General features: G+C 53.6%; 3 protein-coding genes across 5 annotated transcripts; 2 read left to right on the plus strand and 1 right to left on the minus strand.

Annotated features, from left to right (window-relative positions):
* Nucleotides 43-18,941, plus strand: CTNS (cystinosin, lysosomal cystine transporter). 2 transcript variants are annotated; one of them, XM_018064425.1, is made up of 11 exons: nt 43-262; nt 3,154-3,233; nt 6,916-6,994; nt 9,621-9,705; nt 11,847-11,950; nt 12,061-12,192; nt 13,101-13,200; nt 13,299-13,418; nt 14,479-14,649; nt 16,398-16,515; nt 17,103-18,941. In XM_018064425.1, the coding sequence occupies exons 2-11, from the start codon at nt 3,173-3,175 to the stop codon at nt 17,234-17,236; spliced, it is 1,104 nt and encodes a 367-aa protein (XP_017919914.1). In that variant the 5' UTR covers nt 43-262; nt 3,154-3,172; the 3' UTR covers nt 17,237-18,941. The 2 variants fall into 2 exon arrangements, with proteins under 2 accessions (XP_017919914.1, XP_017919915.1); XM_018064426.1 differs by lacking the exon at nt 43-262 and adding an exon at nt 282-435.
* On the minus strand, nt 19,436-24,799 carry TAX1BP3 (Tax1 binding protein 3). Of its 2 annotated transcripts, XM_005693411.3 has the most exons (4): nt 24,564-24,799; nt 21,310-21,429; nt 20,810-20,887; nt 19,436-20,397 (listed from the first exon to the last, which is right to left on the minus strand). In XM_005693411.3, the coding sequence occupies exons 1-4, from the start codon at nt 24,600-24,602 to the stop codon at nt 20,260-20,262; spliced, it is 375 nt and encodes a 124-aa protein (XP_005693468.1). In that variant the 5' UTR covers nt 24,603-24,799; the 3' UTR covers nt 19,436-20,259. The 2 variants fall into 2 exon arrangements, with proteins under 2 accessions (XP_005693468.1, XP_005693469.1); XM_005693412.3 differs by lacking the exon at nt 20,810-20,887 and having other exon boundaries at nt 24,564-24,672.
* EMC6 (ER membrane protein complex subunit 6) lies at nt 24,675-25,737 on the plus strand. Its single transcript, XM_018064427.1, has 2 exons — nt 24,675-24,981; nt 25,169-25,737. The coding sequence occupies exon 2, from the start codon at nt 25,215-25,217 to the stop codon at nt 25,545-25,547; it is 333 nt and encodes a 110-aa protein (XP_017919916.1). The 5' UTR covers nt 24,675-24,981; nt 25,169-25,214; the 3' UTR covers nt 25,548-25,737.

The following is a 26,938-nucleotide window of genomic DNA, read 5'->3' on the forward strand; positions in this document are numbered from 1 at the left end:
GCCCTCCGGAGTCCCCATCCCTGCCAAGTTGCCTGAGCCCCTCCGCTCCTCACCAACCCCCAGGTGTCTCACTGAGGCCCGAGAAAACTACAGCTCCCAGGCTGCATCGCGCCGAGGCCCGTAGTCCGCGAATCAGGCGGCTCGGGTCAGGTGACTTCTGCCCAGCCCTCACGGTATGTCAAGCCGGCCCCGGGAAGCGCGTACAGTCCGAGACGACTGCCTCGTTCCATCTGGTCGGTGCCCTGAGCCTAGAGGACCTCAGGTGAGAGCCGACGCGGCCCCGACAGCCTCCCGCGCCTTCCTCGCCTCATTTCCCAGGCAGACCCCCTGAGGTTCAGAGACTGGCACAGCAAGTCAGTTGGGCAGCCTGCCGAGCATCCAGCCTCCTTCAGCCCCGCCAGGGTTCCTTCACCGGCCACCAGTCCCGGCTTCTCGGTACCGGACAGCCCCCGGGTTGAAGGGCTCTGGTAGTAGCGAGCGGAGGCAGGGGACACCGGGCTGCCAGGATAGTTTGGGAGGCTCCGTTCCAGTGCAGGTTTTGCCTCTTCCCCGCCTTCTGCTTAGCTGTCGCTTGAATCCGGTGGCAGAATTTGCAGATGGCTTTCCAGAGGGGAGACACTGAGAGGACAGACCACTTCAGAAACTCTTTTTGAGGTGCTGAGCACCGGCCTGGGCTCCAAGGGGAGTGGGGCGGACGAAACCCCCCTCCCGTCTCCGGGGCTTTCAGTCTGGAGGAAGCGAGGACTGCTGGGCCCTGCCTCTTTGAACAATGTTGAGGGAAATAACAAAGTAGGCCTTGTGAGAGCTTGCTAAGTGCCCTCGACAAGGGTTGTATTTATCAACACTTTAGAACATTGTTTCTCAACCTTTTTTCTTACCAACCTCTCCCTCTTGAAATTGTAATACTGCTTATAAAAGGGCTATGGACTTCCCAGGTGGCTAGTGGTAAAGATTCCACCCACCAATGCAAGAGACACAGGAAACGTGGGTTCAGTCCCTGAGTGGGAAAGATCCCTTGGAGGAGGAAATGGCAACCCACTCCAGTATTCTTGCCTGGGAAATCCCATGGACAGAAGGGCCAGGTGGGCTACAGACAGTCCATGGGGGTGGCAAAGAGTCAGACACAGCTGAGAATGCGCATGCATGCATGCCTGAAGGGGCCGCAAATCGTGCTTCATTTTTCATTTACATCCTGTGATTTAGTTTCCACTGCCCCTGTTTTTCACTTTAGGAAATTGGAGCTTGAGGTGGTCAAGTAACACCCCAAAGTGGCACAACTAATAAATGGGGAGCTCGGGTTCAGACCTGTGCAGTCACTCTCCAGGACACACGTTCCTGGCCATTCTCTGTGTTACTTCTCCAAGAGAAGACGATCTAGGGAGTTCCAGATGGTGGAACAGGTGACAGAATTAACCGGATACCTGACCAAGTGAAGCTGCCTCAGGAGACCCCTGACCCCAGGGACCCCTGGGGAGGGGATTGGGAGTGGGAGACTTCTTAAAGCAGGTGGCATCTGGGGGAAGCCTAGAATATAGAACTTACTTAGGAAGAGCAGCATGCCACACAGAGCCCATCATGATGAAATTCTCCACTTCTACTTTGTAGCATTTGGAAGACACTAGTTTTTGTGTAATTATTAACTTGATCTTTTTCGAACATTTTATTCTACCACATATCTCTCAAGGTCTCTATCTCTCCTGATGTCTTTCCTCCCACGTGGGTCGGCCTTTGGGATCAGGGAACTTTTGTTGTCCAAGAATTTAAGGCCCTCAGTCTACATTCCACTCCTGTGGAATGAAGGAGGAGCCAGTTAGGCCTGATTCTGCACGTCTGAGTCCTCAAAGAAAACCCAGAATCTGCCCTGGGGGACAGACTAAACCCTGAGCTTGAGGACATCAGCAGGTGTGGAGAGAAGAGAGTGGCAAGAAGAGGTTGGGCAGGGAGGTCATTCCACACAGACCAGAGAGCAGTTTCCTGCAGGTCAGGCTACAGAAAGCAGAGGAGGAGGGAGCATGGGAATGCAGGGCCAAGGACAAGGCACCCAGCAGAGGCCAGAGAGTGGGGAGACGGATGCTGGAAGGTGGGAAAGCTTCTGTACACTACAGCAGCATGTAGAAACCAAGTTATGGATATTTACGCTGATCTGCCCCATCCTGACCTTTGGTTCACCTCTCATGCGTGGGGGTTATGGGTACACAGCAACCCATCTCCTTCACTTAACCGATAAACTGCTCCAGGACTGATCTGGGGTTTGTTCCACACCAGGTCCCCTTTGTCAATGATCCCTGCTGGTCCCAGAAAAGTGACACCTGTCAAATGAAAAAGTCCTAATCAAGAATCTGTTGGTGGCATTAACCTATAGACGCTTCTCCTAGGACAGGAAATAAAGTTAATTTCCTTAAGGTTTGGGGTTTTCCCTGGTGGCTCAGTGGTAAAGAATTCGCCTGCCAATGCAGGAGACAGGGGTTCTATCCCTGATCCAGGAAGATCCCACATGCTGCAGAGCAACGAAGCCTGTGCAACACAGCTATTGAGCCTGTGCTCTAGAGCCCAAGAATTAAAACTGTTGAGCCCACGTGCTGCAACTACCGAAGCCTTCACACCCTCGAGTCTGTTCTCCACAAGAAAAGCCACCATAATGAGAAGCCCACACACAGCAACAAGAGTGTAGCTCCCACTCACTGCAACTAGCAGAGAAAAACCAGCACAGCCAAAAATAAATAATAAAGCGATTTAAAGAAAAAAAATTTCCTTAAAGTTTATAGGTTCGTGGATATCTGACTACAGTTTCAATATCTTCTGAAAAATAAAAGAACCCCCAGCCAATAAAGCTGCATCTTTCTTTCTGTTGTCTAGGTTGCACAAAACAGTTGAAGAGGAAAAAATTCAGCATTTGTCCACTTCCTCAGGGTAGGGCCTTACACAACCCACTGAGCCTCTCAGAGCCCATTTCCCCACATATCAAAGAAAGATGGATCCTCTCTGGGGTCCTCTTCTCCAAGCTGGTGATGCAAAGCCTGTGAGGTCACAGGTGTGAAGTGAAAGTCCTTTATGAACTGTCCATGCATGGTTCCAGGTGGCTTATTGCCCACTTGTTGCTAGGCAGATCTGACTTTAACCTGAACTTCTCTTCCTCTTTGTGTTTCTTCCTAGTTTATCGAAATCAAGGAACATGATAAGGAGGTGGCTGGTTATTTTTATCCTTTTTCCCCTGCAGCTCATAGAGAAATGTGGTAAGTCTAGAAATGGGTTACCTGCTGTGTAGAGGGAAGTGGAGGAGGTAGCCTTACTTATTTGCAGCCAAAGGTTTAGGACCATCCAGACAGCATGTGTCCATCTGCTCTTGGCTAGGTGGCCACCCAGGTAGCGGAACAGACCGAGGTCTGGAGTCCAGGAGTTTTACAGGGAGCCAGATGGTTCACAAATAATTGACTTTCTGCCCCGGGGGCCCTTTTCCCTTTTCTGTATCACCAATGTCAAACTGTGGAGCTCCAAAAATCTGGGATAATGTCTGTAGAGAAGAGCTTGTGTTCACCCCATGGACCTCACAGAGTGACTTATGGGTCCTGGGAGATGCTGCAGAAGCAGCTGAGGTGGCCACCTTGTTACCTGGTTCTGCCAAGCAAAGACACCTGAGGAGCCTGCCCAGCACCCCCTGGTTAGATGACAGAGCCCTTCCCTTAGAGAAAGACAGAGAAACTGGGCTCAGCAGGGGTAGGGGCCTTACAGAATCTGGGCTGGTTGTCGAAAAACACATCAGGGTTTGTGTGTCCTTGTGAGGCGTGACCTTCAGGGCAGGGCCTTTTAAAGGCCTGTATCATACCATCAATTTTCCATCGCCCAAACATTGCTGAAGTTCTTTCCATGAAAGCTGTGTAAAGCCTCCAAGGACACCAGGCCCATTATTTTTATCATCTGGCTGTTGTCAAAAACCAAATACAGGGACGTCCCTGGCAGCCCAGTGGTAAGAATCCACACGTCCATACAGGGGGCATGGGTTCGATCCCTGGTTGGAGAACTAAGATCCTGCATGCCACTCAATAAAGCCAAAAAAATCAAAATAATTTTTTTTAAGTACATCTTGGAAGTTCCCAGGTGGTTAGGACTCCCTGCTTTCACAACCAGGTGCCTGGGTTCAGTCCCCAGTTGGAGAACTAAGATTCCATGAGCTTCACAGTGTGGCCAAAAAAAAAAAAAAAATCAAATACATCTTAAAACCCCCAACCAAAGTTTCCAAATTAACCTTGCACAAACTATGCAAACCCTTGTCGAAGCTTGCCAAGAACTATACAAAGTGGTTCCACTGCTACTCATTTGGACTCTTGAGTCTCTGAGCAAACACTGGTCACCTGATCAGCTCTTCCAAGTTTGTTAAACAATCAGTCATGTTACTTTGCAGTCACACCTTGTGGGGAAGGTGTGACTTGTGGGGAATTGCTTGTGGGGAAGCAGTTTCTGAGAAAGAAGAGGTTTCTTCCAAGAAAGAAAGAACACCATGGAGCCTGGTATTCTTCAGTACAGATGCCAGAGCCCCAACTCCAGACCTGCTGGGTCATATTCTCTGGGATTAAGGCCCAAAAGTGTGCATGCATGCACCTTGGCTTGCTTTAAATAAAGTTCCATTAGTCATGCTAATTCATTGCCCTTGGGAAGAACAAGTTTAGCTGCTACTACTTGATTATACAGAGGGCTAACAAGCCCAGAGAGGGTAGAAGTCTCTCCCAAAGTCACACAGCCACCAAGTAACGAGACTGGGACCCCTGCTGCATTGTGTCACTGAGTCTTTTATCCTAAATGTCATAAAGGAATAGTCAGAAACCACCATAAAATCGAGGAGCTAGAATTGGGTTTCTGACTTCATTCCGCCCTGCCTGTCTTGTCTTTGCTTTGGGGAGTGGTCAGGGAGCTGACTCAATGGAAAAGGCTGATGCTGGGGAAGATTGAGGGCCGGAGAAGGAGGGGGCAACAGAGGATAAGATGGCTGGATGGCATCATTGACTCAGTGGACATGATTTTGAGCAAACTCCAGGAGGTGGTGCAGGACAGGGAAGCCTGGCGTGCTGCAGTCCATGGGGCCGCAAAGAGTGAGACAGGGCTGAGGGGCTGAACAACAGAGAGGGCCTACAGTGAGCTCACTCACCTTCAGTGTGTTTTGCCCCTGCTGGCTGTGGGTGGACCCTGGAAGTGCTGCCACCTAGTGACAAGGACCTGAGCCCTGCACCCGAAGCCGCCCTAGGTTTGCATCCTGCCTCTACCATTTCTGAGCTGTGTGGACGGGACTCTTCCCCTCTTGCAATTCTGTTTTCTTCTGTCTGCAGTAGGCGTCATTTTGCCCACCTCTCACTGGTATAGTAATTAGAGAACGGCAGTGGCTGGTGTGGATTGGGAGAGATGCCAATGAGGATTCGTTTTTAAAAAGCAAAGGCTCGTCTTGGAGGAGGCTTCAGGGAGTCTCATTTGAGTATTCCAATGTGGTATCCAAAGCCTCCTGCCCCGGGGCAGACTCTAAAATGTGCTTTTTAGGATACTATATGATGCCAGCTTCCTACCTGCCTCCCATCTTGGGCTGAAAGGCGTCCTTTGAGGACAGAGCCTGCACCTGCATCCACACGTGGGGCTGGCAGGGAGAAGGTGGCTCGGGTAGAGTCTGAGAGGCCCCGGGTCCCAGAGCCAGGCCCCAGAGGGTGAGTCTCAGGCTGGCCAGTCCCCTTGTGGGAGATGAGTTTATTCTTCCTTTTCCCTGCCTCTTCCCCATCTCCCCCCTCCCCTCCTCGGCCACTGGCCCAGGTGTCCAGCCAGAGGAAGAGAAACTACCAGGGAGGAGTACTGAGAAGGAGCTAAGACAGTGGAGGTCAAATTAGGGAACTTTTAAATTCCTTCTCAACCTGAGTATCTAAAATTTCATTTCTTCATCTTCTGCATTTGAGGGGTCTGGGGAGGGGAAGACCTGGGCCTCACCTGCAGCCACAGCCTCCGGAAGGAACCGGAGCTCATCAAATGGAGCACCTGCTTTCTCCTGTGGGCCCCCTTCCCAGCCCAGTCTAGATTCACAATCACACCTTAGGCTGTGAGTCACCCTGAAGTCTCCCAGGTGAGGGAAGTGAAGTAGACACACCTGGGGTGGGGGCAGGGATGGGGCGGTGAGGCCCAGAGAACAAAGGAAGAGTCCAAGAGAAGGTAACTCCTGTGGCCAACTGCCCTGGAGTGTTTGGCCTCCCAAACCTGCTTCCTCCTTCACCCCAGCGGCCTATCTGTCTACCTCCTCCTGAGTTAACATCTTAATGCCAAGGAGAAATCTCCGATAGTGAAATTCTGTGTTGTTCATCAGTCTCCCCCAAGTCCCCAGCAGGGTCAGCCTCCAGAAGGGGATCAGTGAATGGAGTGAGCTGGGCTTTTACAGGGAACCAAAGGCGGTTTTTTAGAAAGAAGTTAACTGGGCCACAGGGGTGTCTCTGAAACTACAGGAAGGGGCAGGACTGGTTCTGCAGGGCCATTTTAGCTCCACGAACAGAGGAAACCCTTGTGCTTTCCATCTGAAGAGGTGGTTTAAGCCCACAATCTAGTCCCAGATCGTGGCTGAATTCCTTTGTGACCAATTTTTGGGCTCCGTGGTTTCTATTTCTGGGTGACTCCTGCAGACCATTAGAGCTCATCTGTGGGGGAGGAATAAGCTTCAGCATCTCCTGGTCAGGCCTGTGTCTCCCTCTGTCTCTAGCAGCAGGAGGAGAAAGTGCATAAAGAGGGCATTTCCCGCCCAGTCACTTACTTAGCATCTCAGAACCTCGGGAGTCTTCACCTGGGGGATAGAGGTGGTTATGAAGCATAAGTTCAAGTGTCAGGACCCCTCCTCCCAGTGTCTTGTGGGCCTGAGCTCTCGGTCGTAACAACTCATGTTACTGATTTGGGTTGTTCCAGAGTCAACAGTTGACTTCTCTGTACCCCCCATCGTGAAGCTGGAAAACGGAAGCTCCACCAGCGTCAGCATCTCCCTCCTGTAAGTTTCCCAGGCCTGGCTCTGTCCTCAGTCCAGCCCGTTTGCCCCAAGGCTGGGTCAGGGCTGACCCCTGCTCACTATATTCATATTTTAAGCGTGATACCCTTGCCTCTTCACATTAAGACAAGCCAGGGAAAGACAGGCATCGGCCCTGGGCTGCAGATTGAGGTCCCAAGGTCTCTCTCTCCCCACCACAACTGATGAAACCTTGTTTCTGGTGGGAAGGGGAAGACACGTGAGCCTTTTTCTTAGCTCCTTGAGTGACCAGCAGTTGATGCTGGACTTCAGAGTGGTCCTTTGCAAGGCTTTGAAGAGAGTCCTGAAGATTGCTAGTGGAGGTGATGGAATTCCAGTTGAGCTATTTCAAATCCTAAAAGATGATGTGAAAGTGCGGCACTCAATATGCCAGCAAATCTGGAAAACTCAGCAGTGGCCACAGGACTGGAAAAGGTCAGTTTTCTTTCCAATCCTAAAGAAAGGCAATGCCAAAGAATGTTCAAACTACTGCACAATTCCACTCATCGCACACACTAGCAAAGCAATGCTCAAAATTCTCCAAGCCAGTATGTGAACCGTGAACTTCCAGAACCGTGAACTTCCAGATGTTCAAGCTGGATTTAGAAAAGGCAGAGGATCCAGAGATCAAATTGCCAACATCCATTGGATCCCTGAAAAAGCAAGAGTTTCAGAAAAACATCTACTTCTGTTTCTTTGACTATGCCAAAGCCTTTGACTGTGTGGATCACAGTAAACTCTGAAAAATTCTTAAAGAGATGGGAATACCAGACCACGTGACCTGCCTCCTGAGAAATCTGGAGGTCAGGAAGCAACAGTTAGAACTGGACATGGAACAACAGACTGGCTCCAAATTGGGAAAGGAGTATGTCAAGGCTGTACATTGTCACCCTGCTTATTTAACTTATATATGCAAAGTACATCATGCAAAATGCTGGGTTGGATGAAGCACAAGCTGGGATCAAGATTGCGGGAGAAATATCAGTAACCTCAGATATGCAAATGACACCACCCTTACGGCAGAAAGTGAAGAAGAATTAAAGAGCCTCTTGATGAAAGTGAAAGAGGAGAATGAAAAAGTTGACTTAAAGCTCAACATTCAGGAAACTAAGATCATGGCATCCGGTCCCATCACTTCATGGCAAATAGATGGGGAAACAATAGAAAGTGACAGACTTTATTTTCTTGGGCTCCAAAATCACTGCAGATGGTGATTGCTGCCATAAAATTAAAAGATGCTTCTTGGAAGAAAAGCTGTGACCAACTTAGACAGCATATTAAAAAGCAGAGACATTACTTTGCTAACAAAAGTCCATCTAGTCAAAGCTGTGGTTTTTCCAGTAGTCATGTGTGGATGTGAGAGTTGGACTATAAAGAAAGCTGAGCACCGAAGAATTGATGCTTTTGAACTGTGATGTTGGAGAAGACACTTGAGAGTCCCTTGGACTGCAAGGAGATCCAACCAGTCCATCCTAAACAAAATCAGTCTTGAATATTCTTTGGAAGGACTGATGCTGAAGCTGAAACTCCAGTACTTTGGCCACCTGATGCAAAGAACTGACTCATTAGAAAAGACACTGATGCTGGGAAAGACTGAAGGCAAAAGGAGAAGGGCATGGCAGAGGATGAGATGGTTGGATGGCATCACCTACTCGATGAACATAAGTTTGAGTAAGCTCTGGGAGTTGGTGATGGACAGAGAAGCCTGGTATGCTGCAGTCCATGGGGTCACAAAGAATCGGACACGACTGAGCGACTAAACTGATTGGCTGGCTGACTCAAGGTTGGGAGAAGGAGCCGAATCACTTGGCAGCACTTTCTGAGGTGACATCCAGCTCCCTTGGGTGGATCCCACTGTGCAGTGCTCCCAGTCAGCCTTATCTGAGAGTCTCTCCAGCTGCCCTCTGCTGGTTCCCACACAAGGGTGCCCACCTAGTCCAGATTGTGCCAGAGAACCCACCTCCTTTTTACCCTTCCCTGCTTTCCCCAGCTTGTGCCGCCCAGCCGTGAGGATGCCCCAAGATGAAGATCTGGAACCCTAGTGGGGTTTTTTTTCCCCCTCTTTACCCTTCTCCCTTTTCCTCACCTCTCCTAGGATGTCTGATCTCAAACCAGAGCTTTGGGACCAAGGCGTCCTAACAGACCTGCATCCCATCCCCAGATACTGCCACTTCTGCACACTGACACCTTGTAAATACAACACATCATCCCCCTTAGCACAGAATCCTTGAGCAGCCTCCCACCCCCTTCCAGATTAACTCCAGGCCTCTAAGCCCAGACTTGAGCCCGACAGGCTGCTCCCACTCAGACATGTCTCATCGCTTTCTGGGGATGCTGCCTGGGCCTTCTCGGAAGTCTCTCCCGGGAAAGCAAATGCCATGGTCCTGTCTTCCTCTGAACACCTTGTGTGGCATTCACAGACTATTTCCCACCAGCTGTGTTCTTACTTGGCCAAAGGGACCCCACCTCTCAAACCCCCAGGGCTAAGCACATAGCCCTATGTCACCCTAATTGCCTGAGATATGCCAGGCCCGCCACAAAATCCAGAAGGCGGGTTGAGACCTCAAGGAGTCCAGCTTCTCAGCAGTAACCAGACTCTTGTCTTCCACAGGCGCCCTTTAAATGCAACCTTGGTGATCACTTTTGAAATCACATTTCGTTCAAAAAACGTTACTATCCTTCAGCTCCCTGATGAAGTAAGTAATGAATCTTAACAGAATGGGTAGAAAATGACTGGATAACAAAACACATTTTAACTAAGTGCTTGTAGAAGTAGGCCAGCTTGTTTTTATACGGGGGGCTGCCCCTGACCTGTTATTCTAGAAATCTCTGATTTGGGGCTTTGTTAGTCTCTTTGACACCGGATGTTTTATGCTGTCAAGATGGAATTAGGAAGATGATGGTAAAAAATGTGAGGCAGAAATGGTTCTGAGAATGTAGAAGAAATTCTTAAGATGATTTTTTAAGACCTTGCTCCTCAAAGAGCATCCATGGATCAGCAGCATTATCTCTGCTCTAAAACTTTTTTTTAATTTTATTTTAATGGAAATATAGTTGATTTACAGTGTTGTGTTAGTTTCAGGTGTATGTACAGCAAAGTGATTGTTAAATATACACACAAATATATATTCCCTTATATACTTTTTCAGATCCTTTTCCCTTATAGGTTATTACAAAATATTGAGTATAGTTCCCTGTGTTATACAGTAGGCCCTGGTTGGTTATATATTTTATATATAATACAATACTGTATATATGTTAATCCCAGACTCCTAATCTATCTCTCCCCCTTAAAACCTTTTAGAAATACCCCATCACAGACCTACTGATTAAAAATCTGCATACAAGTAAGAGTCCCCAGATGATTTGGGTCCACATTAAAGTTTGCAAAGTTCCCTTCTGGGATTCCATTGGTTGAGTGTCTGGAAAAACCAGTGCCAGAGGCTGTCTGGCATAATAGTAATAGCTATTTATAGCCTTTATACATTTATATTTTAATAAACACTGCTTCCACCTAACGGAGGATTCGAGCCAATTACCAGTCAACTTGATTTTTTTTTTTAAATCAGTAGGGAGGGAAAAAAACAGATGAGAGATAAACACAGGAATGAAGATAAACACAGAATGAAGTGGTAGCCCTGAGGCTCAGCAGGAGGCCCTGAGTGGTTGTAGAAATGGGGTGCAAATCAGCTCAGAGCCCCTGAGCAAGCCAACAGTATTGACACATGATCAGATACAGGGCAGATGCCTAGTTCCAGAAGGGACTTGGTGGCCACTTAGAAACAGATAATGTTGCCAGCAAAACCTGCTAAAAGTAAGAATTAATGAGGATAGGAAAATAAGAGCCAGGAGCTCTTATTGTGAAAATGAAGCTCACAAGACACTGGCCACGAACTGGATCCCAGGCTTTGCAGCAGCCACTTACACCATTTCAATTGTCCTGCCAAAGTCCCCTGGTTTCAGGGGTTAAGAGCCAAAATACATGTTCAAGCGTCCCTGAAGAAGCCACTGCAACCCAGTGAGCCACATCTTCATGGAGCCCACGACACGGGTGGAAAGTGGAGCCCGGGCATGATCCAGGGAACAGAGAGATGGGAGTAGGGGGACAGTGTGATCCAGTGAAGGTCTCATCCCGCTCCCTGCCTCACTCAGAATTCAAGAGCGTCAGGAGGCATGATGCGGAGGTGAGATATTACAGGCAGGCCTCCAGTTTGTTACAGCAGAGCTTTCGATGAACATTGGACAGAAATGAGAGTAAAGGTGTTCTCCCTGCAGTGTCTGGTGTGTTGCATCTCTTCTGGTTTGTCTCTTGGCAGCCAGGCTGGGCATGGGGCAAACATCTCTCTGTGGATCTGGAAAAGCCGTCCACAGTAGAGGAAGTCGAGTTAGTAACAGTCATCATAGAGTAGTAGTGATGGTAAACAGTTCACCGCTTGCCATGTCGGTGCCGCAAGCTTTACGGACATCGTGTCGTTCAGAGCAACCCTGTAAGGTAGGCTCTTGTGTCATCCCCTTTTACAGATGAGCAAACTGAGATCAGAGCTCAAATAACTTGTCCAAAATCCAATATCTAGTGAGAGGAAGAGAGCCCTCCCACCTTCCCTCAGAGATAAGCCAGGGGAGGGAGGGCCCTTCTGCTCATAACGTCTGACACTGGAGTAGGGAGAATTCTGGTTGGCTGATTGGCCCAACATTTCTCCCTCCTGTTAGGAAGCTCCTAGAAGGCAGGGGCTTATGTGACCTGTCCCTCCATTCCCTAGTGAATAGCTTGGAGCTGGATGCTCCCTAAAGGTCCCAGTAACTATGGAGCTCTGGACCTGATTCAGTTTTCTAACAGGTTGTAGTGCCTCCCGGTACAACAAATTCCTCTTTTCGAGTGACATCTCAAAGTGTTGGACAAGTTACCACTTATCTGCATGGAAATCACTCCAACCAGACCAGGTAGGATGGCCTCCACCGGTGGGGGCCCTGAGGAGGGAGCCAGTGCCGGCGCGTGGGGTTTCTTCCAGACACCCAGCCCCAGCTCACCCCAGCCCCCGCATTCTCTCCAGCCCAAGGATTCGCTTCTTGGTGATCCACAGCAACATCGTCAGCATCATAAACCAGGTGATCGGCTGGATCTACTTTGTGGCCTGGTCGGTCTCCTTCTACCCTCAGGTGATCACCAACTGGAGGCGGAAAAGGTAACCCACGGAGCTGTACAAGCAGGTTCACTTGGGGCCAGTAGGACGGGCATGCCAACGAAGCTGTAGGCAGCCTGCATTCCGACTTATCCCTCTGCTCTTCCGTCTTCCTACCCACTCTCCCCCACCCCTTCCTTTTATTTTATTTATTTTGGCTGCCCTAGGTCTTTGTTGCTGCACTGGGCTTCTCTCCAGTTGTGGCGAGCGGGAGCTACTCATGGTGCTCGGGCTTCTCAAGTTGCTGAGCACAGGCTCTAGAGCTGGGTCTTCAGCAGCTGTGGCACATGAGCTTAGTCACTCCTGGGCATGTGGAATCTTCCTGGACCAGGGATCGAACCCATGTCCCCTGTATTGGCAGGCAGATCCTCATCCACTGTAGTACAAGGAAGCCCCTGCCCTTTCTTAAAAGTGGTCTGATATGAAAGTTCTAAGAGCCCCTGTAACAGTTGCAGTGCTGGGCATTTGGTCTTTTGCCCAGTTCAGCCCCTCTCTCTGAAAGCAACCAAATGGGGCTTCTCAGTTGAGATGGAGAAGGAGCTGGGGCCAACAGGGGGTGGGGGGTGGGGGGTCCACCCACAGCTGCTGTGCTCCTGGTCCCCGGTCCCTGGAGGAGTTCGTGTCAAGTTGGAGAAGAAAGTTGGCCCACCTTGATTTTAAAGACCCAGGCATCAGGCACAAGGCCAACAAGGCGCATGGGCCTCTGAGGGGCTGCTGAGCTGGGAGCCAGGGTGGGAGGCACTTCGTCTCTGCAGGAGGCCTCCAGACAGCCCCAGGAGGAGGAGGGGGTCAGATGGCATGGGGTGGGCATGGAGGGACTGAGGACTGTGCTCTCCTTGGAGAGCTCTGTGTCCTCCAGTCCCCCAGGCTCCCCGCCAACCCTGCTTTGTCTCCCCATCCCTCTCCCCCAGTGTCGTGGGTCTGAGCTTCGACTTTGTGGCCCTCAACCTGATGGGGTTCATGGCCTACAGCGTGTTCAACATCGGCCTCTTCTGGGTGCCTTCCATCAAGGTACAGCCCTGCCCGCCCCCGCAGCCCCACCAAGCTGGCCGGCGGCCAGGCTGCCCCTCATGCCCCTCACCCCCCAGCTTCTCCCCACCCCCACACAGGAGCAGTTTCTCCTCAAATACCCCAACGGCGTGAACCCCGTGGACAGCAACGACGTCTTCTTCAGCCTGCATGCGGTGGCCCTCACCCTGGTTGTCATAGTGCAGTGCCTCCTGTACGAGGTGAGCCGCGACCCTGGCACCTGCTGCAGCCTGTGCTGCCCAGGCCCCACCTGCCCTTTTACACAGGACCCAGAAGCCCCCCGGAAGGGAAATGTGTCCGTCCACTCACATCTGCTTCCTGGATCGTAGACCAGACGACCCCATGCTGGGCCCTGTGAGCCCAAACCCTTGGGCGCCCCCAGGTCTGCAGTGAGGGACACAGAGGGAGGCAGTGACGACCCAGCAGGCTGAGAGCTGAGCGGGCAGGGAGAACACAGGCAGTTTGTGGGCCCCACGACTCAGCAGGGAGGAGGGGGATGGAGGGCGCTGAATTGTGGTCCATGGGATGAATAATGTTCTGTGGTGATGGGGAAGAGGGCCAGGGTGGGCCACCCCTGCAGGGGAACAGACCTGTGAAGCCCAGGGAGCAGCTAGAGGAACCATGAGCAGGTGGGTGTGGCCAGGATGGCCACGTAGGGAGCAGGGGGTGGAGCCTGGAGGGCCGAGCTGGGAGCCTGGGCACAGCTGTGTCACTGGAGGACCACCATCCACTGTCTCAGCAGGGAGGGACGGCGTTAGTCAGCACGTTTCAGGGCATCATTGATGCTGCTATTCTCTTTCACTTCCCTGTGGGTGCACCACTTCCCCCTGGGAATTCTCTTCCCACCTGCAAGGTCAGCCAGGGTTGCTCAGCCCCGACCTTCACGAACCTTCTGGATTTTCCTACCCTTTGCTGAGAAGGTTATATGAGGGAGGCCTGCTTTGGGGAATGGTACACGGGTGGGGAGAGATTCCAGAGTTGAGCAGGCTCCCTCGGGTGGCTGAAGGAGCCCGGGCTGCAGTGAGGTGCCAGGCCTCCAGCGTGATAGGGGCCAGGTCTTCACATCCTTCACTGCTGGTGGATTCTGAGAGGGACCCAGTTCTGCAGCGTGGGAACAAGAAGCAAAAGGGCTCTGCTAAGTCCAAGAAGGATGGAACCAGAAGCTCTGATAGTGACCAGGTGTGGGTGGTACTGGGCTCTCCACACCCTGCCCCCACCCCACGCATGTCCCTCCCTTCCCCCTCCCCTTCTGATCCCCAGCGAGGCAACCAGCATGTGTCCTGGCCGGCCATCAGCTTCCTGGTGCTCTCCTGGCTCTTCACGCTCATCGCCCTGATCATGGCTGCGGTCGGGGCCACAACATGGCTGCAGTTTCTCTTCTGCTTCTCCTACATCAAGCTGGCAGTGACGCTGGTCAAGTATTTTCCACAGGTACCTCCGAGGTCTGCCCGCCTTTTCCCGTGGCTGTTAGCATGAGAGGGACATGGGTCTCTTGGGGGCAGCTTCTGACTGGGGCAAGGAGATGTGGGTTGGAAAGCTCCTAGGAGAAGGCCAGCGAGCCCAGCAGGAGTGGGACATCACACCAAGCCAGCCATGACCTCTGCCTGCTCCTCCCTGGGCCCAGGAATCCCATGGGGAAGTTGCTGGCACTTCTCTGACGCACGCTCACTTCTGAGAGTCAGGGGTCATGTAGGTCACTCGTCTCTCTCCTTTGCGACCTTTCTAATGACTTCAGTCTTGCCCGCCACCCTACCACCGCTGCCCATGACCACCAACTGATGTCCCTGACAAGCCACAGCAGGATACTGGGGAGATGAGCTGGGAGGAGGCAGCCCACCAGCACCCAGGGTCCTCCTTGTGGGCCCTCACACCCTTCCTCGAGTGCTCAAGACAGGCCTACTCAGACTCAGGGACTGAGAGTCATACACAGCTCCCGCCACAGCCAGAATGGCCTAGGACCAGTTCAGGTATGAAAGAACTGACAACCACAGGCTCTACTCATGAATCTGGGACCTCCTTTAACTCGCTTCCCCAGCACAGGGAACCTTTTGTTCCAGGGACTCAGGAAGGAGAACATTTTGGCCAGAGTCAGGGCCAGTCCCCTGGAGGGCACGGGAACAGAGCCATACCCTTAAGGATCAGCAGGACTCCGTCCCATGGACCAGGCAGGAGGGGCCACTCCAGGCCAGTGCATTCTGCACAAAGGTGCTGTCAGGGGAGGCCTTGCTGGTGCAGCAGTGTGAAGCTAGGAAGGTGGGATCGGGGCCCAGGGGGCTTGGGAAGGAGGCTTCAGAGTAGGGGAAGGGCCTGGGGTAAGTAGGGCCTCAGTCCTGAGTGTGGGAAGCCTTGGGCCTGGGAAACCTGGGAGGCAGGAGCCTCAGTTGGAGATGTCTAGGACCATCCAGGACTGGAGAGGTGGCAGCAAGCATGCAACATAATGGGAGAGGGCCAAGAAGGGGACCTGACAGGCGGCTGACTGGGAGAAGACCACTACAGAGGCCAGGCCATCCCTCGGGTGGTGAAAAGAGCGGTCGCACAGAGAAGCCCAGAGGGGGCTGGTGCTGGAGGAAGGGTGTGGGGCCCTGATACCTGGAAGAGGAATGATGTCCAAGTGGACTGGACCTGGGAAGCCCAAGGTGGAGGCCCTAGAGCCTCAGCAGGGCTGGGGAAGGAGTTAAGTCCACTCTATAGGTGGGAAAACTGAGGCTAGGAGAACTCAAGTCACTCTCCCAAGGTAACACAGCTCCCATGGTGAAGCTGGGATTCCAAAGTAGATCATCGGACCTCCCAGGCTGTGTTCATAAGCCCAACATGAAGTCCAGGCTGAGTTTGGGGAGAATTTCCATTTGAAGGTGAGAAGAAACAAATCAGAGTTGCCTGAAAGCCAGGATATACGGAAGGATGAAGACAGAGACAGCATCCACACACACCCCTCTTCCTCCTCCCATCGCCCTGGCTGGAGTGGGGAGTTTGGGGCGGGGGGCAGGGAGGAGAGCTCTGTTCGCTTGGCTCACAGAGGAGACCCCAGGACCTGCCCAGACTGTGCCTGCTGGTCATTGTGTTTTGAGGGCTGAGGTCCAGAGGAGTAGGAGGCATGAGAGCCGCTCGTTTGGACATAGTCACAAGGTGCAGGAGGCCGCCGCTCAGCCCCCTCACCGCCCTCTGTCTGTCTGGCCCAGGCCTACATGAACTTTCGCTACAAAAGCACCGAGGGCTGGAGCATTGGCAACGTGCTTCTGGACTTCACTGGGGGCAGCTTCAGCCTCCTCCAGATGTTCCTGCAGTCCTACAACAATGGTGAGTCAGCCAGCAGGCTGCTGCCCACCTGGACGGCTGGAGGCGCAGGGCGGTGGGAGCAGGGCTTCCTGGGAACCACCCCTCCCCCACTCTGGAATCCTAGCCAGTCCAGGCCCCTGGGTGAGGCTCCCCTAGGGGGCATTTCTCAATTTACTTGGCTGCGTCCTTCACAGGTGGCGCAATGGTAAAATATCAGCCCGCACTGTAGGAGACCTGGGTGGGGATGATCCCCTGGAGGAGGAAATGGCAACCCACTCCAGTATTCTTGCCTGGGAAATCCCATGGACAGAGAAGCCTGGTGGGCTACAGTCCATGGTGTCTCAAGACAGACACAATTGAGCACATAGCATGGTGTGTGATCTTAGTTCCCTAACCAGGGATTGAACCTGCATTCCCTGCATTGGAAGGTGGATTCGTAATCACTGGACTGACCACCAGGGGATTTGACAGCTAGAGGGTTTGTGGTTTCCTGGGCAAAGGAGGGAGCCCCCACTCCACCAACTCCCTGAAGCTCCACTTGCTCCAGCTGTTTAAGAAGCAGCCAACCTAAAACCACAACCCATCCCGTCCCCTCTGGCTGTTCACAGACCAGTGGACACTGATCTTCGGAGACCCGACCAAGTTTGGCCTCGGCATCTTCTCCATCATCTTCGATGTTGTCTTCTTCATCCAGCACTTTTGCTTGTACAGAAAGAAACCAGGGTATGACCAGCTGAACTAGCTCCCCGGGAACCAGTGGAAAGAGCCCAGGCCCGGGCCCTGGTGGGGAAGTTTCCATCAGGAAGGCTGGAGAAGCAGTCTGGAGAGCTGGGCTGGCTCCGTGCAGAGAAGCACTCTCTTCCTCAGGGCCAGACGCCTTAAACTTGAGCCAGCCTGCCTTCATCTTGGACTCTCCCAGGCCAGGGAGGACCCTCCCTCTGGGATAGGCACCCTGACTGTGTGCAGAGATTAACAGCTGGTGGCCCCTCCTGGTCTCCCCAGAGGCCTGTGGCCCCTGGCCTTTCTGGTCGGGCGCCTGGCCCTCCTGCATCTTGATGCTACATCTGTTTTCTTTAAGGCTTCAGGCAGCACACAGGGCTTCTGGCAGCTGTCCCAGGCAGGACTGAGCACTGAGCTTGGAGCTGAAGGCCTTGCCCCACCGCCCAAGCAACCAGTGTTTCTGGGAGCGGCTTGAAGGACTGACCCGGCAGCTGGGAGAGTCAAGGGAGCCTTGCTGCCACTGCTGTGTTCAGAGACCAAGCAGCCAGGTGCTGTGCCTGATAGACCCGCACGTGCTGGTGTTGGTGGCAGAGGGGCCAGGACTTCGGAGTTAGGCCTTGGGGTGCCACCTCTGAAGGCTATGTTCCCTGAGCACTCACTGTGCGGACACTCATCCTACATCCAGGTGGCCCCAGCCAGGCTCTCGTAAAGAACCAGTATTTCCAAACCTTGAGGTGCCCAACAGATTGGTTCGGAACCGAGCTCACATCCAGCTCTCTCCGGATCGTCATCACACTAATGAGCCATTTGGGATTTTTCAGAGGGATGCTTCGGAAGTGAGTGGCTTACTTTCCTCTGCCTCTGCCTACCTCCACTTTCCCATATTCAGGCCCCACACGTGTTCCTTGCCCTGAGTTTGGAGGACAGGACACACACGTACACACACACACACACACACACACACCAGTCTGTGCCTTGCCACTAAGTCACTTCAGTCATGTCCGACTCTGTGCATTAGAGGCATGTTAGACCTGCCCAGTGGTGAGAGCAGCTCCTTCCCTCACTTTCCCAGACTCCGACCTGAGACTCACCAACTTGCGGCTGTTCCAGAGCCTCAAAGGACTTGAGACCACCTCACACACTCCTTGTGGGCCCAGCCTGACCCCAGAGCCCATTCCTTCCCACCCCAAGCAGTCGTCCTGCCTCTGGCAGGAGGGGAGGTAGATGTGCCTTGTCCATACCTCAAGCTTGTCGATCCATGAGATGAACAAGGGGCTTCTGTCCTCAATTAAACCTGATTCATTTCCTCTCTGCACACTGAGCATTTGCCAGATGCAGGAGGCAGGTGTGTTGGCTTCCGAACCAAGTCCTTAGGGCTTAGGGAGACAGCCTCAGTCATTCCATCGTAAGGAAGTGCGTGGGATTTCGAAGTTCACCAGTCCCAAAATGGCTGTGTGCCAACCTGGTGTATCACCAGGGGAGCCCTGCTGGGTGGCACTGTTGGATGCTCAGGGCCAGGCTGGTCCCACAGGGACTGTCTGCATGACCAAAGGCGTGGCAGTCCGGCTGTGTGGCCGTAAGCAAGGGCTGGATGGGTTCTTTAAGGGTATGTGGGAGAAGGGGCAGGGGAGGGAGTGGTAAATCTTCCAGATTCCTCCTCTAGCCAGCCGTACTAAGTATAAAAGAATTTAGGGACTTGTTTCTCTAAAGCAGAAAGTGCAGCCTGACCAAGCCCACATGCCTGATTTATTTGGGCCACCCAGTGTGTGGTTGGGTAACACACTTTAAAGATGGGAGATTGCAAAAATCTGACCTGCCTGGGCTAGGTGGGTCCATGAGTGGCGGCAATTCCCAGTCAGTATTGCAACCAGTCCTGGGCCAGGCAGAGGGCACAGTGCCCCCCAGCTCACTCCCATACCATCAAACCACAGCCTGCGTCCCTGGCATGGATAAACCAAGTTCTCTTATGTCTCAGGGGGTGCGGGTCTGCCCTTGGTGTCCATGAGGCCCCTTCCCGATGGGAGCTGAGGCTAGGTTACACAAGGGTAGTGGGGGTCTCCCTGGCCCAGTTCCAGTGAAGGGACTTTCAGGCATTCCCACAGAGCAGCCCCGGCCCAGTACCGCATCAGTGGGTTTGGGAATAGATGAGCTCCATCCATGGCCAAAGACAGTTCACCCCCAAATATCCCTCCCCCGTGTCTCAGCAAAGACCCCTGGTGAATGAATTCCAGCACTGTTTATTGGGCACAGGACGTAGGGCAGCTTCCCACTGCCCCATTTCCACAGTAACCAAAGTCAGGCCAGTGCCCTCACTAAGAGTAGCTCCCACGTGTGAATTAGTAAGCTTAAATTCCAAAGTTGAACTGGCACCTCCAAAGAGTGAGATAAAAAACACTTTGTATCAAAGCTGTGATTAAAAAAATAGAAAAGTTAAACCCACAGGCATAGAGAAAAATGGCAATCCTGAAAACTGCCCTGAAATGTTACCCTCGTCTAAATCCTGTAAGCCGGAACCGTGGGGGAGGCCAGCGCCCCTTGGGGGTGGGGGTGAAATGGGGTGACTTATGAGCCTGCCTGGCTTCCATCCCGGCAGACCTTCGTAGTGTCTCTGGCAGTGAATCAAGTCCCCTCAGGGGGATGCAGGGAAAAGCGTGGGGCACAGGCACTGCGGAGCTGAGAAACGGGGTCAGGGCCAAGCCCTGTGCTTCTCAGCTGTGTGATACTATCAGGAAGTGGGGCCCCGATCACCTGGTCACTACCGTGGCCAGGCAGCAGGGTCTGGGGGCCAAGACTGGCCACTGCAGGCTGACTGTGACTCGGCTCCAGGCCCTGTTGCCAGTCCTCAGCATCCAAGGGGGAGAAATGGTCCCAGAGCCTTGGGCCAGTAGGGGGAGAGGGGATCAGGCCGGGCCAGGAATCCGCTCTTGCCCTTCTGAGTTGGGGACCCAGCAATGAGCAGAAGCCAGGATGGGAGGCAGACAGAGCATGGAAGTGGTGTCACTGTACACAGGGCGGGCAGGCGCAGGCCAGGGACCCAGGCAGCTGCTAGGACAGCATGGACTGCTGCACCGCCTTCTGCAGCGACTGCCGCGTCACCAGCAGACGCACCACCTCCTCCGAGCGCTTGGTGAGCCGCTTCCGGGCCTGGTCGTGTGTGACCATGGTCATGTCCCAGCCGTTGACCTGGCCCAGGGAGAGAACACAGCCCACTTCAGGTCACTGCCTTCTGGGATCTGAAAATAGGACTGCTCTGGGGGGCTTGGGTTACCCAAGCTGCTGTCCCTGGGCTGGACACGTGCACACACACACACACACACACACACACACACACGAGGGCTGGACACGTACACACACACACACACATGTACACACACACACACACACACACACGAGGGCTGGACACGTACACACACACACACACGTACACACACACACACACACACACACACACACGAGGGATCCAGCACAGGCTCCTAAACTACTTCGGTGTGTCTCCCAGGTGCCCAGAGAGGTAGGCAGGGGCAGCCCCACCACCCCCAAGGGCTTTACACCCTCCAGCACAAGCCCTGTTTTCCTCTTTCGGGACACTGGTTACCTGCATGATCTTGTCCCCGATCTGCAGCCCAGCAATTTCCGCAGGGCCTCCTTCGGATACCCGTGTGACGTAAATGCCCTGGGAAGAGGCAGCCCACGTCAGTCCCTGGGGGATCACTGGACTGGCCTCCTAGCCATAGAGCAAAGCCCAGCAGAGCATACTCCTAGCCATCTATCCCACACCCTGGCCACGCTAAGACAGCCAAGGGGGAAGTAGGGCAGCCCCACGGATGCTCCAACCCCTGCTGGCCACCTGGGCTCCATCTGAGCAGGCCTTACTAGTGCTGGGAGGGCTGGGAGGCCTACTCTCCCCCACCCCACCCCTAGTTACTCCCACCAGATCACCTCTTAGACCTTCCTTTTTTTTCTTGGACCTTCTTAAGAGAGGACCATTTGAGAGAGATGAGGCCTGCTCCTTCCACAAAGGCCCAGGAATTAAAGAGCCACTATCTCAGGCCTCTGTGCCCCACAGAGAGGTCCCCAGATCCTAGTCCAGCTCACCTTGTCTGTCTTATCTTCTGAGAAAGGGTTCTGGGAGGGATCCTGGTCAATTCCGCCTCCAATGCTGAAGCCCAGAATTAAGTTCTCACCTTGACGCAGCTTGTGAATTTCAACTCTTTGCTGGCAAAGATGAAAACAACGAGTTGGGGATGAGCAGGTATAGAGAGCAAATGGGGTCTGTGACCCCTGCAGCAGCCTCAGGTGGCAGGGTAGCCATGTCCTGGGGGAAGGGCCCAGGGCCTCCTGCAGGAATCTAGCTGGTCACCAGGAATCTAGCTGGTCACGAGGCTGGGAAGCTGGGGGGTTGAGACAGAACTCAGCCATACCAGTCCACCTCCACAACCCTCTGTCCCAACCTCTCCCAGCTTCCTCTGCCTCAGGCACCAGCCTTCCTCACACATGTTAAGCCAAGCTGCTGTGGCTGCTCTGGATGGGCTCCTGTGTCCCAAGGGAGTGGTCAGGCCCCGAAAAAAAAATGCAGGCACCTGGCTGAGCCAGTTCAGATTGCTGAGCCAGCCCTGTCCAGGGCAAGCCAGGAGATGCTTCAGGAAAAGCAGAGACTGGACTTGCACAGAAAGGAGGAAGGGCTGTCCTGGCCAAAGGAACAGGAGCAGAGGCTTGAAGGTACTGTGGATACATGTCCACGAGACCGGAGTATACAGTGCAGGACCGGAACTGCAGATCAAGAAGCCTGGGAGGACAGGAGGGAGGGGGGCATCTCCCTAAGCCTCAGGCCCTGACTTGTGCAGTGTAGGAAGCGGAGAAGGGATCTAGAGCTCTCCCACCATACTCTGAGGTTGGGGGTTCCCATCTGTCCAAGCTTCTTTCAAAGTCCTCAGCAGGCACCTCCAGTCACCAGATGCTGGAAGCCAGACCAGAGAGCCCCACCTCCAAAGTTGAGGGTCTTAACAGGAAGAAGAAAAAAACCAAAGCAAAAGGTGACTGGATCTCGACCAGAGGGGCTTCAGGAAGGAGGTACCATTAGCACCAGGCCTTGGACTGACAAGGAGTTTGGCCACTTGATCTTGATTCTGGGCCCACTGGAGCTCTTAGGAATTGGGGAGGGCTGGGTGATGGTAGATGGTGGTCAAATTTGATGCTAGAACAACCACTCAGGCAGAAGGGGAACAGATGTCTCACCAAGGTGGGATATGGAGGCCAGGGGACATAAGCCACTAAGAAAGTGAGATCCACAGATTCCAGGGACTTTGCTGGTGGCCCAGTGATTAAAACTCCTTACTCACAATGCAGGGGGTCCCAGTCAGGAAACTAGATTCTACAGGTCACAGCTAAGAGCCCGCATGTTGCAACAAAGACCAGGCGCAGCCAAATTTAAAATAAAATGAAAAAACAGACTCCAGACTACTTGTGGCAGAAAAGCATCAAGGGAGGCACCGGGCCGGCCACCTGGCCTGGCTGAACACCACCTCCCAGATGGGGACCCCAGAGGGGAAGGAACATGTTGAGCTGGAGAGCCAGGAGCGCTCCAGGCAGGGGTCCAGAAAGCAGACCAGCCTACGAAGCCAGAGTTCAGAGGAGAAGGCAAAATGTTCACTACATGGGAGAGGGCATGGGGTAGGGAGGAGCTTCTTCCACCCCATCCTGGATCCAAGACACAAGAGGGAGAGGCCAGACCCCACCCACCGTGTTCAGACATGTTCCTAGTATGAGAAGAATTGGAAGGCCAAGGTCCTAAAGCTTTGAGGAAGGCCCAGGGACCAGCCATGACATGTGAGAAAGGGGTTGTAGGAAGCGTGACACCTGTGGCCCACTGGACCTACGTCCTCGTGCCCAAACATGTGCGCTCCTCCAGGCCCGCCTCCACCTCCTCTGACATACACCTTTGCACACCTTTGACACTCTCCAAGGTCAGAAAAAAGTACAGGCTCTAAGCCTGGGAGAGAAGGTCCTGTCACTGATTTGCTGGGCAAGGTCAAGCAGGTTACTGCCCCTCTATGCTTTCCCACCTAAGCCCATTCCCCCCCTCCACCCCAGCTAAGAAGCAAACTTGACCCTTTCTCTTTAGGGCAGCTAGAGAGCTGGGAAAAGAGGCTGGTGCACCCAGGGTGAAGCTGAGGACTGCTGTCAACAGGTCCTGGAGCTGGTGCTCTAAGCTCAGCCTCAAATGTCAGCTTTATCAGTGGCTCCCTGGTCACACCACCTGACTGCAGGAGTCCCCAGCACTGCCATCTGAAATACTGTAGCCAGTCCCAGGCCCCAGGGTTGGGACTTCCACCCAACCCGCTCCCTGCCCAGAAGGCATTTCTTCTCAGCGACCTGGTTCCTTTCTGAGGGCTTCTTTGCACAATTAAGCATGACCAGACTTCTCTCCCAGGGACGGGGGAGCCTGGTGGGCTGCTGTCTATGGGGTCGCACAGAGTCGGACACGACTGAAGAGACTTAGCAGCAGCAGCAGACTTCTCTCTAGGTCTCAGTTTCCCCACCTCAGCCACAGAATGGGGCCTGCAGGTCCCATCCGGCTGTGGCATTAACATCCGGCTCTAATGTCCCCGCCTGCCTTTACCTTTTCTAATAGTACTTGGCACCCGAGACTAGCCAAGGGAGAAGAGGAGGGCCTCAGCGGACCCCAAAAGGTCTCCTCAGGCCCCAGGTGCCAGCTAGGGGATCTGGACTTTGCCCCTAGGGCTGGCAATCCAGGGAAAGTTCGATCAGGATCGAGCCCGTTGTATGAACCTTCACTCTGGCCCGGGCGGCGGTGGGTCCGAGAAGGAAGGGCTGCACAGGAAGGGTCAGGGTCTGGCTGCTACGCTGGCCCCGGCCACCTCCACCCCACCAAGCCTCCCTCTGGGCGGCGGCGCCGGCTAGAGCGGAGGAAGCACTTCCTCATTCCAGAGGCTGCGACTCATAGACGTCGGGGCCGGCGCCCGGCCCTCGCGGCTGCCCAGCTGGGGACACAGATCCAGGAAAGGGGCGCTTTCCCAGACTCCCACAGCCGGAGCCTTTCTCCTCAATCTTCCCTGCCCCCGGCTGGCTGAGAGAAGTCCAAAGCGCCAGCAGTAATACGCGGGGTCTGGCCTGGATCCTGGCTCTTCAGGTTTCTGGGTCCCAGGCACTTCTGTTGCATGGCTGGGGAAGACCGCGGCCCGGCTCAGGCAGAGCGGGAATCGGAGCTCTGGCTGCAAGTTTGCAAGAGCCCCGCTCGACGCTCTGTCAACCTGTTTGAGGTGTCAGTTTACCTATCTGCAAAGTGGGGGCAAGCCAAGACGAGGAGGAGCCCGCGCGAGCGCACTCACCACCACGGCGGTGACGGGCTGGCCCGGGACGTAGGACATCTCGACCCCAAACTTGGTAACCAAGCGTAGTTTAGAGAAGCCCTCAGCGAAAAACCCCGCGGCCGCGCCCTCTCTTGGTTAACAAAGGCGGCCCAACCAGGCCCGCCCCCTTATGAATAGTTAAGAAGTCTCCGGCCAATCACCGACCGGAGCGCTGTTCGGCTTTCGGAAGTCATGGCGTGTGCGCAGAAAATCAGGGAGCGGGTGGAGCGTACGCGGGGCTACCACTGCGCATGCGTCGCAAGGCTGGCACCGGGTCCAGGCGCCTGCGCAGCCTGGGCCGTCCCAGCATCCTCCAGCGCAAGATGGCGTCGCGGGGACCCGTACCCGAGGCTTTCTGAGGGAACGTCGAGTGACCGCATCCGCGGCTGGGTTCCAGGTAACTTAGCGAGTCTGGGGGGGAAATGCAGATGTACTGCCAGCACCCCGAGCTCTCAGCCTTCTCAGCATCTTTCGAAGGTTCGAGACCGAGGGGTGCGGGGTCTCGGCGGCCCCAGGGGGAGGGGCGGCGTGAACCCAAACTCGCTATGCTCCGGGCGCCACTTGTAACTTGGTTCTCTCCGCAGCCCCGCGTTGCTCCACGAGAAATCAGACTGAGCCCGGGAGGGTGCGATGGCCGCTGTGGTGGCCAAGCGGGAAGGGCCGCCGTTCATCAGCGAGGCCGCTGTGCGGGGCAACGCCGCCGTCCTGGATTACTGCCGGACCTCGGTGTCGGCTTTGTCGGGGGCCACGGCCGGCATCCTCGGCCTCACTGGCCTCTACGGCTTCATCTTCTACCTGCTCGCCTCCATCTTGCTCTCCCTGCTTTTAATTCTGAAGGCGGGAAGGAGGTGGAACAAATATTTTAAGTCGCGAAGACCTCTCTTTACAGGGGGTCTCATCGGAGGCCTCTTCACCTACGTCCTGTTCTGGACATTCCTCTACGGCATGGTGCACGTCTACTGAAACGGGGGCAGGGATGACTTTTTTTAAAAAACCAGATCGGGAGGACTGTTGCCAGAAATTAACACCGGGTAGATTTACCTAGTTTTTAAATTGTTGGAATCGCTGCTTGTTCTGTAAAGTTATAAATAATTTATATCTGAAGACGAAGAGCCTGTACAGTTCTTCAGATTAAATGAAGCGTGAGACCCTTTGTGGAGTGTTTTTCCCCTCCCTTAGTGCATAGCCCCTGGCTGTCAGGGGGTGCAGAATCCCTGGTACTGACTCTGGGAGACCTGGGACTGGGGCCTTAGCTTTCTGTCTTGATTCCTTACATTTACGCATAGGGCCACCCAGAGAGAGGACCCGAAGACCTAAACAAGGAGAGAGCTTACCGTTAACATCCTGAGAACTAGCAACAGTTAAAGTGTTGCCTACAGGGACAGAGGAGCCGGTCGAGCTACAGTCCATGGGGTCGCAGAAGAATCGACTTAGCAACAACAAATACGCCAGGCATTGTACCTTGTACCATCTACTCTTGTTACTTTTCTACACTTGTTATTTTACACTTGTAACTCAGTTACTGGGTGCTGAGTTCCTCAGTCATGTACCACTCTTTGGAACCCCATGGGCTGTAGTCCGCCAGGCTCCTCTATTCATGGAATTTTCCAGGCAAGAATAGTGAAGCAGGTTGCCATTTCCTTCTCCAGGAGATCTTCCCGATGCAGGGATCAAACCCAGGTCTCTTGTGACTCCTGCATTGGCAGGCAGATTCTTTATCACTCTGCCTGTTGCCTCCCTGTGGGGGAATCATCACCGGTCCCCAGTAGGTGGAGATACTCTTATCACTGTACTCAACCAGGACTGCTACCTGATGTCACAAATAGATTATGATAAGAACTATGAAGAGTACAGAGGAGCCCGAAACCTAGTCCAGATTATTGTGGGGGGGGGGGGGGGCGGGTGCATTGGGTAGCTTCCTTGAAGAAATAATGTTACAATTGAGACTCAGAATTGTGGAGAAGGGGGTTACATGCAAGAAAGTGCATGTGTGAGGGTGACTGGGAAGGAAGGTCTTTGGCCTGGGTCTGCAGTTAAGAGGCTACGAGGTAGGCCACAGTGGGGAGTTCTGCTTTCAAACCAAACTTGGGTCTGCCCACCCATGGGCGCACGATACAGCTAATCTGCTGACACTGTTTATCACAGGCAAGAAGCAAGGAGACCAGGCAGCTAGTGCTCAAAAGGCCCCAGAACTGCCCACCAGCTTTCAGGGAGAGGTTTTTTTGAAATAGGATGGAGAGGGCTTCAGGGTGTGTTATTAACTTGAGGACATTCTTCTGATTGGTTGCTCTTGAAGTGACCGGGAGTCAACACCATCAACCAAGTGGTTCTAACCCATCTGGGGTCTATGTGCT

The sequence above is a fragment of the Capra hircus genome, chromosome 19 (genome assembly GCF_001704415.2).
Source record: "Capra hircus breed San Clemente chromosome 19, ASM170441v1, whole genome shotgun sequence".
Taxonomy (NCBI): Eukaryota; Metazoa; Chordata; class Mammalia; order Artiodactyla; family Bovidae; genus Capra; species Capra hircus.